The sequence below is a fragment of the Diabrotica virgifera genome, chromosome 5 (genome assembly GCF_917563875.1).
Source record: "Diabrotica virgifera virgifera chromosome 5, PGI_DIABVI_V3a".
NCBI classification, from domain to species: Eukaryota; Metazoa; Arthropoda; class Insecta; order Coleoptera; family Chrysomelidae; genus Diabrotica; species Diabrotica virgifera.
The window spans coordinates 193880099-193897789 of NC_065447.1; the positions used below are offsets into that span (position 1 = coordinate 193880099).

General features: G+C 32.4%; 1 protein-coding gene across 1 annotated transcript in view; it reads right to left on the bottom strand.

Annotated features, from left to right (window-relative positions):
- Nucleotides 1-707: 707 nt before the first annotated feature.
- LOC126885251 (forkhead box protein fkh-2-like) overlaps nt 708-17691 on the bottom strand; it is a 48321-nt gene continuing 31337 nt past the window's right edge. Inside the window, exon 3 of the mRNA XM_050651733.1 lies at nt 708-7209. Within this exon, the coding sequence (XP_050507690.1) occupies nt 6716-7209 (494 nt within the window). The 3' untranslated portion in view covers nt 708-6715. The remainder of the gene's footprint in view (nt 7210-17691) is intronic.

Here is a 17691-nt window from a genome sequence, read left to right on the forward strand (position 1 = left end):
AACAATTTTATACAGAATAACAAACAATAAAACATTGTCGTATGTCTTTAAACAAACGCTTCTTTTCAGAACAACGTCTGGACGCAATAAATATTAAACTCTTCACTTATTTACTGAACACTCTGTGTGAAAAAAGTCTAAAATAATAAATAGAAATAAAATATTCTATTCTATTTAGTTAGTACATTGTATTTATACTTAATAAAAGAAATGGCATTGAAATCAATACAAAATAAGTATCAAGATTTATATGATGCAGTTAAGAAAGCATAGGAACTCCGATAAAAGTGTTGTCTTTTGTCCCTATAAAGCTAATTATTAGTTGTACAGTGAATTGAGAGAGTACCTACGCGGATATTAATGAGCTACGAGTACATAGTAATACTGATTTGGATACATTCGTAAATAAACTTTGAGAGCTAACTTTTAAAAATCTAGGAATAACATGGAATTAAAAAAAAACACTAAAAAGGGTGGGTCATGAGTTGCAATTGCGACGTCGGTATGAGGGGGGGGTCAACTGCAAACGACGCTTTACGACAGAAGTGGGGGAGGGTATTAAAAACTCCAAAATTTTTACGAGTTTTTCCCAATGGATGTTCCCAAACGTGCGTTTTACTGGGTCGGGTGTCAAGTAGAGCTACCTGTCACAATGTGAGATATATTTTCAATATCAATACTGGAGGGTTATCAATAAAACCAACATATAAAATATTAAAAATTTATTACAGAAATTGTGCTCGAATATTCTTAACGGACACTAATCACTATGCATCTAAAAATGCACAATACACTGTTTGCAAAAATATACAACATTCTAACAGTTACTTTATACAATTATTAAATATTTACATTTTTACACATTAAAATATACAAGATGTTTCATTATTTAAGAAATAATGGGTTAGGTTAGGATCTGCATTCTCAAAGATATTGTTCTTTTTATTATAGCCAACTTTTTGTAGTTTATTGTAAACACCACACAATACTCTATACAATAAACTAAAAAATATTGATCAAAAGGTTTTTCGAATAAAAACCGCTACATATAATGTAAAAAATTAATAATATTTATATCCAAATGTATATTAAAGTCGAGTAGGTACGTATACAAAAAAAAAAGAAAAAATCAAAATATGTATGACAAAAAAAGATTTAATAGCTGTAATAGACTAGAAGAAACAACTTAAATGATTTCAATATATTATATAGGTATCGCAAGGATACTGAATAAAGTTATTAAAAAACTGGTAGGTGTTAAAAGAATATTCATAAACAGAAAAGGCCGATCAAGGAGGGGTTACAGAAATAAAATAAAATAAAATTCCTAGGAATAAAAAGAAATAAATAGAAGAGCAAACGTTGATCCAGGGATGACGACTCATGGAGAAGTGTGTTCATATTCATGAGCTCCATGAACATATTATATATGAACCCGATACCTATATTGGCTACAAAAATATGAGAACAAGAGGAAGAGTAAAGAAGATTTAAAAAAGAGTCTTTAAAGTAGATTTATTAAGTATTCAGAATTGTGTCAAAACTAATGGGGAAGAACGAATGCATTTTTTATTCGATTTATATTGTTTGACATAGTATTTGTTTATTTTGGATATTATTATTTTTTCTAATAAAATCTTGAGGACAATATGTTCAGTATATATTTATGTAGTTTGGTTTGTTTTGCATTAATTTAAGGTGTTATACAACTGTTTAAAAAGTGATTACTGCATTTTTCCTGGTTGTTTTAATTGAATAATTTGAAGTGCTATTAAGACAATTTATAGGCTTTAAAAGCAATTACCAATTTATGTAATAACTTATAATTACAAATATTAGTTCATAGTTAATATGTAATACCGTAAATTCTGAAGTGCCTGCTTGTTTCTAGTTTTTCTACGTGAACAGTTGTGTGATAATTGGAACACCAAAAATATGTTCTACCTAAAAGTAAAAAACAAAACAAAGAAGTAAACATACTGTGATCACAGACGGCGTAATATTGATAGCCCAAGATGAAAATATTCTGCAAAGATTAGTCCACACATTTAACTAACATAAGAGCAAAAGAATTCAATATGACAATTTCATCTTAGAAAACTAAAACCATAGTAATCAGTAATGAACCAGTCAGATGTAAAATAGAAATTGATGGCATCAGTATTGAACAAGTAATGGAAATAGCGTGGAATTACACTGACCTCCTACGGAGACCTGGACAAAGAAGTCAAGAATTTATAAAGCCAGGATAAGACCAATAATGACATATGCATCAGAAAAAAGACCCGATACAGCTACAATACAAATACGTACTACTGGAAACAACAGAGATGAGAGTACTGAGAATAATTAGGAAATACTCTGAGATATCGAAAGAGGAGTGAAGATATTAGAGGAGAGTGTATAAACGGATGCACACTTAATAGAAAAAAAAGTATGGAATCACCACGTAAACAGAATGAGGGGGACAAGTGTGGTCAACATATCAAGAGATAAATCACCAATCGATAAAAGAATTATCGGCCGGTCGCGCAAAAGGTGGAGTTGCAACCTTCCACGGAAGGTATCAATCCGCCAATGAACAAACAGACTTGCTGATAAAGAGGAAGAATACGAAGACGAAGCAGAAGAAAATTAAAAAAGGGCTGATAGAACTGGTTCGGCGCTTCAAAATGCATTACTTTTTTCTGTTTATCGTGTGTATATTGACTAGAAACGTCCAAAATCTATAGGATGAATTAAGAGAGTTGAAAGCAAAATCTGATGTGATCAAAATGTACATCAATATTATTAAAACCATTGAAAGGGCCTGCAAAGAAATCGAAACACAAGCAAATAAAAAAGCTAAAGAACTAGAAACAAATATGAAAGACGCCAACGGTCTCTTCTTTTTTGAGTTGTTTTTTTTTTACCGAGAAAATCAGCTCCTAGCAGCAGAGACTAAAATGAAAAGAATAAAAACGAAAGTAGCGAAGATGAACTGATCGGCAAAGATTGATATAGATGAAGTTAAACATATCGATACAGAAGCCCCTGCACCTTTTAAACCAAAGAAGACCAAAATAAAAAAGGAAGAGTGATGGTTCATCCGGAACCAATACGCATAATATATTGTTTTAAATGAACCCTTTTTCTACAAATCAAATTTCTACAAATGTCTAAATTTGGATTCATCTGACAATGAAGTTTCCAATGATCTAAAAAACTAATTTATGAAGAGCAATAAAAGTAAAGTTGACAACTTTTTTAAAACGGTAGATTATGCAGATGATGACGACGATAATATCATACATGTACGTAAAGACAATATAACCAATAAACCAACAGATGTCGATTACGATGATATACATGTAGGTACCTAAAGAAACTACAACCAATAACCAACAGTTAACGATGATGGTAATATATGAAAGGTCAAATAAATTTAATTTCAAACTTAAATTGTGACTTTATTCCCAAATGAAATAGTAAAAATATGATGTCCAATATGCAGTGAGACGAGCAAAATATTAAAAAAGAAATTTAAATTATCAATTAATGAGAATAAGAGACGATGGAATTGAAAAACTTGCAAGAGATGTGAAGCCAAATAGAAAAAGGTTCTCAGAAAGAATACCAAAGAGATGTTAAGATAGCTGGTCTTTGAAATCACAAATCAGAATAAATATTGCAGAATATTAAGTTGTTGCATGTTTGTGTTCACAGCGTGAACGCAATGGTATGTGTACATAATATGGATAAAATAGTATAGATATTACAGAAACAAATTTCTGAAGAAGAGCGGCAGGCAAATCAAGAAGAGATCGGATACCAAATGAGGGAATACGAAAAATGATGGGAGTCACACATTCAATAATTGGTAACATAAAAACAAAACAACTAATACGGTACGGCCACGTACAGAGAATACCAGTTGACAGAATTCCTAAACAGATTTTGACGTGGACATCACAATGGAGAAGACACATAGAAAGTACAGGATCATGGACCTAACGTATGACAACGGAAAAGAAAAATCAGAAGGCTATATACTTGGAATAAAAAATAGTAGTTTAACCTAACAAGAAATATAACAAATGAAATGAAGAGTAAAGCAAAGATAAAAGGTCTTATAAAATGTCTAAAAAAAGACAGAAAAATGGTCAGAGGATAAGAAACAAAATTAATGTGCAAGAAAAAAATGTACAGAGAATACAGAGATAGAATGTAACTTGAATTTGCAAAACGTTGAATCTATTAGAGCTGTTTAGAACCTCAAAAAGATTGTCAAACATTTTTTTTTCGGTTTTTGCTGCAATCTTTTTATTGATGTATAAAAACGCAAACAAATAATAATACTGAAACAAAAGAAGACCGAATTTATCAATTTAAGAAAATGTATTTAGATCAATTCAAGCAGAAAAAAAAACCAAATCAAAAGGAAGTTATCGTTATATGTACCCATTATATCTATTAGAAAAATAGATAATATTTTTATTATGTTATTCCTGAAATAAATTTATAATAATTGTTTTGCTATAAAATCTTCAGATTTAAACGCCGTCTACACTCTCGCCGAAGTCGATCGAGGTTCAACAAGTACGAGAGTGTAGACGGCCACCTTGTGCAACTTTGCCTCGCTTCGTTCTACTTCCGTTATCTGTCGGTCACGCGCGTCCGAGTCAAAGGGATCAAAGTCGGTATCGCACCGCCTGAATGTGTTCCTCGCGAAGTAGAACGAGTGTGTAGTGTTCGGACTTCGGCCAACTTTGGCGAAGTAACTTCGCCGAGAGTGTGGTGCGCGCATAAGATGGGAAAAAGCATATTATGTTAAAATTGAAAATTTAACTATAATAATGTTTTTATGTAAGTTTCAACTTAGATCGGCGGCGGTTTTCAAAATATATTTTAACAAATCTAATAACCGATACGTCAAGTAAAAAGTAAAATTTATTTTATAATTAGGTAATTGTGAATTCTGCACAACTAAATATACTCACAGACAAAAATATTGCATATTTTATCTTCAATAATTATTTTTTATTTATTTTTTTTATCTTTTAAGTATTATGCAGTTTTTTTATTCCTGTATGCGCGATGCTAAGGTATGTTTACGTATATTACAATTATTTATTAGAGATTAAAAAATGCTTATTACATAGTCTTTTTAGCCGAGGAAGTAATCATGTCACAAACTAACAAACTTTTATTCTGAAGTTTACTTGCTGATATGCTGCGAGTAAGTGTGTGTTAAAATTGTTTCTTTAGTCAATGATGGTTACAGACAAGAAGATATTTGTTATGTTAACTGGAACCAACATAAATGAGGAAGAGTTCTTTTCGCAAATGAAAGAAGAATACAATTATGGAAGCCAGATGAACGTGGTCGAGTACAGAAAATTTGGGGAACGTTTCGCAGTCTTGAACACAATGTTAGCTTCGGATGCGGTTCCAGTATGCTATGGGATGGCATTAGTTTTGACAGTCGTAAGGGGCTTATTGAGGTAAATATTCGAATGACTGCTGACTGGTACCTACATACGCACCATCCTGAAAGAACATGTTTTCCTTATGCCGGCTTCATTGGGTATTAAACTTTGTGATAATGCATGATAATGCCCGTACAGATGCCGTAGGAATAATAATACAATAACTTGGGGATACTGGAATTGAGGCTCTAGACTGACCACTAATAAATCCTGATGTAAATCCCACAGCAAGAAATTCCGCTCCAAACTCAATTGCAGCATCAAGAGTTGCTGCAGAGGAGTAATGAAATCAACTTCCGCAAGAAGCTATCCAAGATCTTCTGCGAAGCATGCCTACAAAGATGCAGGATATTTTAAGTAAGGAATACTCAGTACGTAATAAGTTGTTACAATGTTGCCGTAAAAAGTGTTCTATTTTCGTTACTTATTATCTCTCTTTCTAATTAAATGTTATATATGCAAAATCAGACTATGTCATTAATTTTTCTACAAATTTGTTGTAGCTCTACAATATGCAAGTTACTTCCCAATAAATATACGCAAAATAGTACAGTACAACTTATTTACCAATAAAAAGTAGGTACTAAACTACTTTTCAAAGGTAAAAAATACTCCAAAAACAGACTCAACATCAAATATGCAATATTTTTATCTGTTAGTGTATTTGACAAGGCCTAACTTTTCACAAAGAATTAGTACCAGAACATAACAAATAGTTTTTCCTGCTCGTATTCCTTCCTATGGAAAAAAGTTAATGCTATATAAAGTCATTGCGCACTTCGCAATGTTATACACGACATTTTTGGGACGCTCCGATTTCGTTTTTTTTTTCTAATTATAAACGAACCAAAATACCTGTACCTACTATTTGCTATTTGTCAAAAGTTTATTTTAAACTTTATAGACATATTTTAAATTATACAAAAAATTTGTTTAAACTTTCCTTTGGAAAATCCTTTATTTTTGTTTTAAAAACTATTTCTTCTGCAGCTACCATGATCCTACTAAAAATGTCTTATAAACTCATTGCTCAATATGTTCTAAACATAACATATATTTAAAATGAACTGTTAATTTATTTGGAATCAAGCCTACAACAAACGTAGCGTCACAATGTGACTATATCAGTAACATAACCGATTAAGTTATCGCTTTTTCGCGATCTTGTAGCTGACTAGCTCATTTTGAAATGAAACATCCTGTATTATATACACGAATTAAATACGAATCACAGAATTACTAAAATCTCAATTATTCCTAGTTATAACAGTCACCGGTTTCAAAAGTCCTTCGCCTGATGACCTAGGTTCCTGCGGGCTGGAGCAACTCGACGACGGGAGATTCAAATTACTTAACGCATTCAAGTTGCCGACGCCAGCCAATCCAGGAATCTGCAAGGGATATTGCAAAGGCACTGCTAAGCGTAAGTTATTGTACATTTCGAATAAGGAATGCGGCGGCCTAAACAAGGGCGCTGTATTCATATCCATCGCAGAAGGGTTGATCCCTAGATTCTGGGGTTGTATGGGAGTGGGACGCGGGAGGAAATTTGTCGCAGCTGGAGCGTGGAGGTAGGGGTTATAGCGGGAGTATGCTGCAGCCAAAAGCGCTGGGGAGGGAGGATAGAAACCTGGATAACAGGTTTGAAGAGGTGAGTATAATGATAGAGTTCGTTTAAAGGCTGCTAGTCGTGATCGGGAGGCAGCTGTTGATCGTCTTCTAAGTTTGCCAGTGGTGCCACCTGAAACAAAATTAATAAATGTTAATAGAAATCAATAGAATATCAGTAATATGAAAGATATTCTCATTTTTATGAAAACATCAATTAGGTCTGGATCCCGCGTATGAAAAAAAAGTTGATTAATAGCAAGCTGAAAATTTGTTAATAGCTTAAGAGTGTCTAGTCGGATAAACTTTGATATATGGGAGCACTGGAACAGGGGCAGTTTTAATTGTGGAACAAATTAAAAATTTGGAACGGCCAGACCACGAAAACGGCACATTTATTTTGTCCGACAGAACAGGCTTAAACTCTCCGAACAGAGATTAAACTCTCATGCAAAAATCAGACTGCTATTTATCACCTGTCATAATTCCTGTCATTTGACATATTCTACATGTTCCACTCATTAAAACGCCCATTTGGTGATAAATAGCAGTCTGATTTTTGCACGAGAGTTTAATCTCTATTCGGAGAGTTTAAGTCTGTTCTGTCGGACAAAATAAATGTGCCGTTTTCGTGGTCTGGCCGTTCCAAATTTTTAACCTGTGCCACAATTAAAACTGCCCCTGTTCCAGTGTTCCCATATATCAAAGTTTATCCGACTAGACACCCTTAAGCTATTAACAAATTTTCAGCTTGCTATTAATCAACTTTTTTTTCATATGCGGAAGCCAGACCTAGTATTTGTAACTATGTACTATGCAAAAGGGAGCTGGAGAAAAACACAAAGTCCAAAGCAAAATTTTGTAAAGAGAAACTCAAAACTATCAAAACTTTTAGAGAAGATCAGTCTAAAATTCATTTCAGGAAAAGATAACAGGTTTCTTTTCAAATAAGGTTTTGGCTAAAAATTACTAGTTGTTGTTATTTATAAACCATCAATTATACAAGATTGAAGAAAAGAAACAAAAAAAAAACACAAAAAGGATTCCAGAGAGACTCACAAGAAGAGACTCAATGCAATGATGAAAACAATACTTACCATATTTAAAGGGCTTATCAAAAATTGAAAAAGACAGTAAACAAGTACACAAATACATTACAACAAATATTAAAAACAGCTAACACTCTGAACAGCGTATTACAAAAACCCCACATTTTATCTGGGTTTTGTAAATTATTAGAAACTCTTTGATTTTGTGGAAGCTTAAGAAATGCTTCGGATCTCAAACAACGAAAAAATAGACTCCCAGTTTTAAGTCTTATCGAGTACACATAACACTCCTTAAAATCCATAATATATGTATTTTTGTTTGTTTTCAATGCTTATATGTACCTACATAGTTCTCTTTTGCATATTCTTGGTCCTTGCATTCTATATTTTATATCCGTAATAAGTTATTCATATAATCCATTGAAATGTTACATTTAATGTGCATTTCTTAGAGGAGTCAATTTTATTTTTTTAATGTGTAGGGGGTTCAGTATAAGCTTAAGTATAAGTTTTTGGGGTCGCTACCCTTGTCCCTCGGCCCCCATATTGGAAAAAGGGCTGCAAAGGGCTTTCACGCCGTATCTCCTAAACTAGCAACTCTACAGAAAATTTAGTTACACATAAAATGTAGCAAATTAAATTTTCTACAATTTTACATCTATTACTTTTTATCGTCAAGTGACCAACAAAAAAGTTATAAACAAAAATAAGAGAAAATTTTGTAAGAAGTTTCCTTTTGGAGGTTATAACTTTTTTTCCGTTCATTTCACAATAAAATATCATAATAGCTATTTTGTAGAGGATTTTTCGATGAACATTTTTCACTATAAAGTTGTTTAATTTTATTTATTATCTAGGTTTTACAGCGCTCCAAACTTGACCAGATTCTCTAATTCTCATAGGAATACAATAAAAACAATACTTTAATTAAAATTACGTTATGCCGACCACGAAAATCAAATTTAAGGTGAATGACGAATGTTGGTCATTTTTTATGTTTTCGAGGTCGCTGAATCCGAATATGAAGTTTATTTTTATCTAGAGTTGGTGGTACATGTTCAAAGATCAAATTTTATATAAAAATGCCAAAAATTAATTTTTATGATTTCTCAAATTTACCTCGCTGTGTCATTCGTCGCTGTAAATATTTCCTTTTGAAACTTTTACTGTGTAATCTTTGAGGTATTTAGATAACAATGAAATTTGTACAAAATGTTTAAACACATTATAAAAGGAGTTGTTAGTTTTTAAACATTTTGTCACCTTATTTCGTTAGTTTCATGTTTAGTTAAAAAAGTTGAGTGACAAACTTTTTAGTTTACAATTTTACCAACACAGTAATAAAATATGATTCATGAAGAAGTTTTTCGTAAAATTTTTAGTCAAGATATACAATAGGAAAAAAGTTATGTTACTTCATAGAGAAGCGGCACACCCCAAAAAACGCTTATATCTCGAGATCCTGGTCACGGTGTGGTGGATGGCTAATTTTGATCATACTTTATAATTTTGATATCAAAAATCGTTTTTTTGTTCTTCTTAAGAATTTTGTATTTTGCGGTTGCGTCATTCGTCTTCTGGACCGGCGAATTTGTCCTCAAACAACTTCTTGGGCCTTTTCTATATATGCTTACGGTTATAAGTTTTATAGTGGGGAGAAAGGTCAAAAATACATTAATAATAGCATAAGAATGTTAAAATCATAATAAATTGTATGAATAAGAAATTTATATAGATAGAAAAGTAAGCCTAACCTTTTTTTATTGTATCCCTGTGAGCATTCGAGCATCTGGTCAAGTTTGGAACGCTGTAAAACCTATACGCATAAATAGAATTAAATCACCTTATAGTGGAAATTGTTCGCTGAAAAACCCTCTACAAAGTTGATATACTGCTATTTTATTTTAAAATGAACTGAAAAAAAGTTATAACCTCCAAAAAGAAACTTGTTAAAAAATTTTTACTTATTTCTGTTTATATCTTTTTTGTTGGTCACTTGACGATAAAAAGTAATAGAAATAAAATTATAGAAAATTTAATTTGCTATATTCTATGTTTAATTAGATTTTCCGTAGGGTTGGTAGTTTACGAGATATAGCGCGAAATCCCTTTGCACTCCATTTCCAAGATGGCGGCCGGGGGACAAGGGTCCCGACCCCAAAAACTTGAACTTAAGCTTCTACTGATACTACCTACACATTAAAGAAATAAAATTGACTCCTCTAACAAATGCAAGGTATGGCCTAAAAAATGTAACATTTTAATGGCCTAATAACATTTTATACAGTCGGAAAAATGAAAGAATAGGGCTTTTCATTCACAGTCATTTGTTTCGAGCTTCTGTCATGTGTCACATAATATTAATATATCCACGTCATACGTTATTATATATGTTACAGTTCAAGTTGATTGTCAGTTAGAGTTGACTCCAACTACTTGGAGTCAACTCCAACTGAAACGAGCAGTAAAAGTTGATTTTAAAAATTTAAATAAACTTTTACTAGTTGGAGTTGACTCTTCCTGGATCGATTCAGTAAATGTTGATTATACGAGAATCTCAAGTGCATTTTTGATTAGTGTGCGTTTCTTTGTTTTGACCGTTTCAACTACTTATTAGTATAGTCTGTAACGTCGCTCCCGTTAGGTAAATTATTCTGATTCGATTTTTTGCACAAACTTACTCAAGGAAATATGTACATCCGTATAACAATCCTTATAACAAATACACAGGGTGTCACGCGGTACCGCGGTCGAAAAATTGTTTAACCAATTTTTGTTAACCAAATTCACAAAAATAATTTTTATCTACTCTATCTCATTTTATGTAAATGTAAAGGTTTTATTGTGTGAAAATTGTAAATATAGATAGCAGGCATGAAGGGTTTAAAGTGTGTCTGAAATAACAATGTATTTTAAATGGGTTTTACTTTTTCGCATTGTTTTTTAGCACACTTTCATATAATTAAACATCCCTAACTTTCGCCTTCGGGAGGAAATCAGACACGCCCTTGCAACGGCAACTGAAATGCTCACAAAACAGCGACCACGGAAGCAAAGATGGATGACAGAGGAAATATTGGATTTAATGGATGAAAGAAGAAAATGAATATTACCATCCTTGGATTATAAGCTTTCATTTGACACCTCATTTGTCATATCGGAAAAGAAATGAAAGGCAGAATTTACAAATCAGTCATCAGACCAATAATGACATACGCGGCAGAAACACGACGCGACACAGAGAGGACAAAAAGATTGCTCGAAACAGTCGAGATGAAAACTCTTCGAAAAAGCGATAGTAAGACTCTATGCATGGGACAGAGCTAGAAGTACAGATATACGACGAAGATGCAAGGTGGATAACATTAATAACTGGGTAATAAACAGAAGAATAGAATAGAATGACCACATAAGTCTAATGACAACAAATAGGGTAGTCAGGACAGCGAGAGATGGTTCCCCAATAGGAAGACGTTCAGTGGGAAGACCACCAAAACGATGGAACGACAACTAACTAGAGGCACATTGAAAAAACAGACAAAGTAATGTCTATACAAAAAGACGAAGAAGAAGAAGATTTGTCAACCTATCTGTTATAATGACGGAGGAGTTATATTCGCGGACGGACGGACAGACAGCCTAGGTTAAATTTGTCACCTTTAGTACCATCCTTAGATATTAATCTTTCATTTGACACCTCATTTGTCATTCTACCTGTTATAATTAACGAGGAGTTATACTCGCTGTCGGACAGATGATACCAGGCAGTACCGTGGTCGAAAAATTGATTAAGAGTTATTTATGCACCAAGTCCGTAAAGTGGCTCTTTATCGAACGAGTCTGATATTACGAGCAGAGGAAGCGAAGCGAGCAACAGACGCGTTCGATAACGAATATTGAGGTGGTGCGTACAAAATTGTATCGTCAATCATAAAAAACATTAACACTTACTTACAACTTTGAGGAATTTTTTTTAATTGTAGACGAAATAAAAAATTCGTATGACAGTAATGACAGATGACTTTTTCATGATGGCCGGTTTTGATGTTTAATCGATAGTTATCAATATTGTATACCTACCTAATTACTAAATCTGTAAAGTTTTGATTTATTTTGTATGAATATAATTGCGAAACACTACAGAATTTTACTTTTTGACATAAATTTTATTAATAATAAGATAAATTTTGTACAATATTTTTAATAATTAAAGTAAATAAATTTTAATTTCGCTCAAATAAATAATCGATTGCTGCCATTCACCACTTACATTCAATCTCGGTTAATTTGATTAATAATCGCGGCAGGTAAAGTAACATTCTTCTTTCAATACAACAAAGTGTTACTTTACTGCCGAAAATGAGGGCAAATGAGTACAATAATGAATGATTTTAGTGACGTTTGGCGATAAACAATGATTTTAAACAAATTCGCAAAAATAATTTTTTCACTTCGTACAAATTTTTTTTATATCCTTTGGGCCTTTTTTTCTCTAAAATTGACTGTTGTCGAGTTATTAGCGACTTAAAATTTGAAAAACGCCAAAATAACCATTTTCAAGGTTTAATAACTCGGTTAAAGATAATTATTGTGAAAGTCGAGCGAGCGGCGTGGAGTAACGGCATAATCGCTGGCCTCATACGCCAGTGCACGTGAGTTCAAGCCCTGCCAAAGACAAACCATTTTTATTTCCAATAATGACACGAGCCGTCTCACCGTGTCTCGGAGAGCACGTTAAGCCGTCGGTCCCCCTGGGCTAGTGTACTTCGACACTAGTTACTTGAAACAGGGTTAAAGGTGTAATTGGCGCCGGAACTGTCCGAAAGGCAAAAATGCCATACGATATTATATATTATGAAAGTCAGAAACTAAAAAAAATTCAAAGATTAAAGCTACCTATATAAGATCCTGAAGAAATGTTTGTCATTATTTCATTAATAAGATATTATTTTTAATTATCAACAATGAGCGCTAAGCGTGTATTGAGGCGGCCGTCAATGTGAGTGCGAGTGAGATTCACCATTGGACGGCCGGAATGGTGCATCTCTTTAGCACTCACCATTGACGGCCGCCTAATACGCACTTAGCGCTCATTGTTAATAATTAAAGATAAAGCTTAGTAATAAAATATTGACAAAAATTTCTGCTGAATCTTGTAGAGGGGGCTATAAACTTTGATTTGGTCACTTTCTGACTTTCATAATAATGGATTTTAACCGAGTTATTAAGCCTTGAAAATGGCTATTTTCGAATTTTTCAAATTTTAAATCGCGTATAACTCTTTACAGTACAACAAACAATTTTAGAGAAAAATCACAAAATACCTTTTTTTGCTCAGAATAACCCAAATGAAATTGTTCGAAGTGACAAAATTATTTTTGTGAATTTGTCTAAAAAAAATTGTTTAAACAATTTATCTATCAAGGTACTGCCTGGCACCCAGTAGATTTGTTATAAGGACCTCTTTTTGAGTAAGTTTGTGCAAAAAATTCGAATCGGAGTAATTTACCTAACGGGGGCGACGATACAGCCTAGACTAATTTGAACATATTCAGTAACATTTAATTTCTAGAATCGGCTATTTGTGTGAATCAGAATCAACTTTTACTAAATGGCATTGGGAAGAGTATACTTTAACTAGTTGGAGTCTACTTTTACTAGTAAATGTGGAATATAAATCTTCATTTTATATTTATAATCAACTTTTACTGAAACCAGCCGTTAGAGTTGACTCGAACTAGTAAAAGTCAACTCCAACTGGATAATCAACTTGAACTGTAACATATATACCAATGATACAAACCAAAGACGTATGACGTAGATATATTAATATTATGTGACACATGACAGAAGCTCGGAACAAATGACAATCGATGAAAAGTACTTTACCCATGAACGATCACATGAATCACTTATTTTGTATTTGCTGTCTTTTTCTATAACAAACGTTTGTTATTTATAGAAAAAGACAGCAAATACAAAATAAGTGATTGATGTGATCGTTCATGGGTATACGCTCTGAGCTTCACTGGTGTCGCTCCTAGCGGATTAGTAATGCAACTTTCACCGGTAATTTTTAAATTTATTATTTAATTGTTATCGCTTAATATTTACAACGCAAAAAAGTCATTAAATTGTAATCGATTTTTTTAAGATTTTGCTAATCATTTTGACGTTCTATAGGGATTTTCATCGATTGTCATTTGTTTCGAGCTTCTGTCATGTGTCACATAATATTAATATATCTACGTCATACGTCTTTGGTTTGTATCATTGGGATATACCAATAACGTACGACGTAGATATATTAATATTATGTGACACATGACAGAAGCTCGAAACAAATGACTGTGAATGAAAAGCCCTATTGATGAAATATTAATTTCTTACTTCGGATACTTTCACAAGTATCGTGTAAATGGCGCTAGGATTAATAGATTAATTTATAATTACATATTACGAAATATTAAAAAAACTGAAATTCAGTATTTAAAACGTAAGTATATTTAAGGTAAAAATATATACCACAGCTTTGACCAACTAATATTTTTTATAATTATGTTTTTATTTTAATTTTAAATTAATCACTTTGACATTTATATCAAATTTTCAGTAAACGTTTACAGACTTGTCACTACTGGCGCTCGCGAATTTTTAAATATCCCCTCTACGTACGAGCTCACAGCGTATACGCTCTGAGCTTCGCTGGTGTCGCTCCTAGCGGTTACTAATTCAACTTTCACCAGTAATTTTTAAATTTATTATTTAATTGTTATCGCTTAATATTTACAACGCAAAAAAGTAATTAAATTGTAATCGATTTTTTTAAGATTTTGCTAATCATTTTGACGTTCTATTGATAAAATATGAATTTCTTACTTCGGATACTTTCACAATTATCGTGTAGATGGCGCTAAGATTAATAAATTATTTTAGAATTACATATTACGGAACATTAAAAAACTTAAATTCAGTATTTAAAACGTAAGTATATTTAAGGTAAAAATATATACCACAGCTTTGACCAACTAATATTTTTTATAACTAATGTTTTTAATTTTAATTTTAAATTAAAAAATATATACCACAGCTTTGACCAACTAATATTTTTTATAACTAATGTTTTTAATTTTAATTTTAAATTAATCACTTTGACATTTATGTCAAATTTCCGGTAAACGTTTACAGACTTGTCACTAATGGCGCTCGCGAATTTGTAAATATCCCCTCTACGTACGAGCTCACAGCGTATAGGGCTTTTCATTCACAGTCATTTGTTTCGAGCTTCTGACATGTGTCACACAATATTAATATATCTACGTCGTACGTTATTGGTATATACCAATGATACAAACCAAACGTATGACGTAGATATATTAATATTATGTGACACATGACAGAAGCTCGAAACAAATGACACTCGATGAAAAGCCCTATTCTTTCATTTTTCCGACTGTACATATACCTATGCTTAAAAAAAGCAAAATATTAAACTAATATGATAAAAATAATCTGTTTTTAAATTGTTTGTTTCACTTTTAATTATAACACAGGGACCACATTTGTCATTAATAATACGAGCGATTTCAATATATTTGATGTTATTTTTGTAAGTCGAAATTACATCAGACAATAAAAATTTTATTGCTTGTGTATTATTATAAATGTTAGTAAACAAAGCAATTATCAGATTATTTAAATGAAATTTTTATAGATATTGCACAATTAAACCTGTTTTTCTAAAAATTTTTGGAAGTGCATTACAGAAGATCATAGTGATAGTATAAAATATCAAACAATAATGGAAACACTCATGAAAATTGGGCGTAATAAAAAGGATCTACAGATTTTTCACAATCTCTATTGGAATCAATTAATAAATGCTTCATCTTCTTCTTCTTCTTCTTTTATGTAGGATTTAAAGCCTGTTTCTTCTTCAAAATGAGCCTCCTAAATTGTTTAAATTATTGCATCATCTTCTTCTTGGTCTGCCAATATTTCTTCGTACATTTGGTGACTTATTTCGTGCTATTCGTACTATCCTATTTTATGCCATTCTACTAATGTGTTCGTTCCACTCCTGTTTCCGTTTTGTCACCCATCCGTTTATGTCTTCTACATTGCATGATCTTCTTATGTTTTCGCTTCTCTCCCTATCCAACAGACTTTTTCTTGATAACCGTCGAAGTATTTTCATTTCTGTTGTTTCTAGTAGTCGTCTCGTTTTAGATGTGTCAGGTCTTGTCTCCGCCGTGTGTGTCAATATAGGTATAATTGCTGCTTTATAGATTCTTGCTTTTGTGTCTTGTCTTAGGTGTTTGTTCTTCCAGATTGTGATTAAGAGATCCCGCCTCTTTACTTGCTTTTAAGCTTTGTTGTCGTACTTCTTCTTTAACATCTCCGTAACTAGTTATATCTATTCCCAGATATCTAAACCTTGGAACCCTATCAATAAATGCAAAGTAGATGTTCCAGAATGATCGTTTTTTTTAGTGTACCGTCTCTAATGGAGATAGGCGACGACTTCTGTAAACTCATTTTTAGGTTGGGCTCTTTTTATTAAGTATGGAAGTCTAGTCCTGTCCAATTATTGATATTACGCAGCAGTGTCATTTGTCGCCTACCAGGACCGCGTTTGCCTTATATTTTTCTTTTCATTATTAATTGAAAGAAATGATATTTCTCGTGTCTGAATATTGAATATATGTATATGTTCATGGTTAGTAGTCCTGCCGCCAGGGTGGGTACAACGGCCTCCTTTATTCAGATGGACTTACCCAAGTTTTTTATGTATTTTGACCCGTAGAACACGAATTTTTTGGGTAACAGTTGATCCGGATGTCGATAAGATGGTTATAAACAATGAACTTGAGGAATTGCATAACAGCGATTTCTCGCAAAACAAAACATTTTTTGGGTCATTCTAAGCAAAAAATGTTCTTACAAGTTTTTTCGTAGGATGCATAGTTTTCGAGATAAACGTGGTTAAACTTTAAAAAATCGAAAAATTGCAATTTTTAACCCGAATAACTTTTGATTAAAAAAGAAAGTAGCAATTTTGCTTAACGTATTTGAAAGTTCAAGTCAAATTATATCGGTTTTGATTATTTGCATTGCTAAAAATTAAAATTTTTATTGTTAAACAAAGCTATAAACACATAGTGTTTCTCTTGGACAATGCATGCGTTTTAACGCATGCTACCTAGAAATTGCCTCGCTTGCACTTGTACCTACTCTATCTACTCGTTCGATTTTAAATGAGAGATCATTGAAAACATCACTCAAACACTATGTGTTTATAGCTTCGTTTAACAATAAAAAATAAATTTTTAGCAATGTAAATAATTAAAACCGATATAATTTGACATGAACTTTCAAATGCGGTAAGCAGAATTGCTATTTTCATTTTTAATCAAAAGTTGTTCGGGTTTAAAAATTGCAATTTTTCGAATTTTTTAAAGTTCTCGATAACATAATTATAAGTGGATTTAAAATACGGGAGAATGAAGGGAAAGCGCAAGAAGGACTATAGATAGCGCAGAGTACAAATATGAAAGTATTTAAGG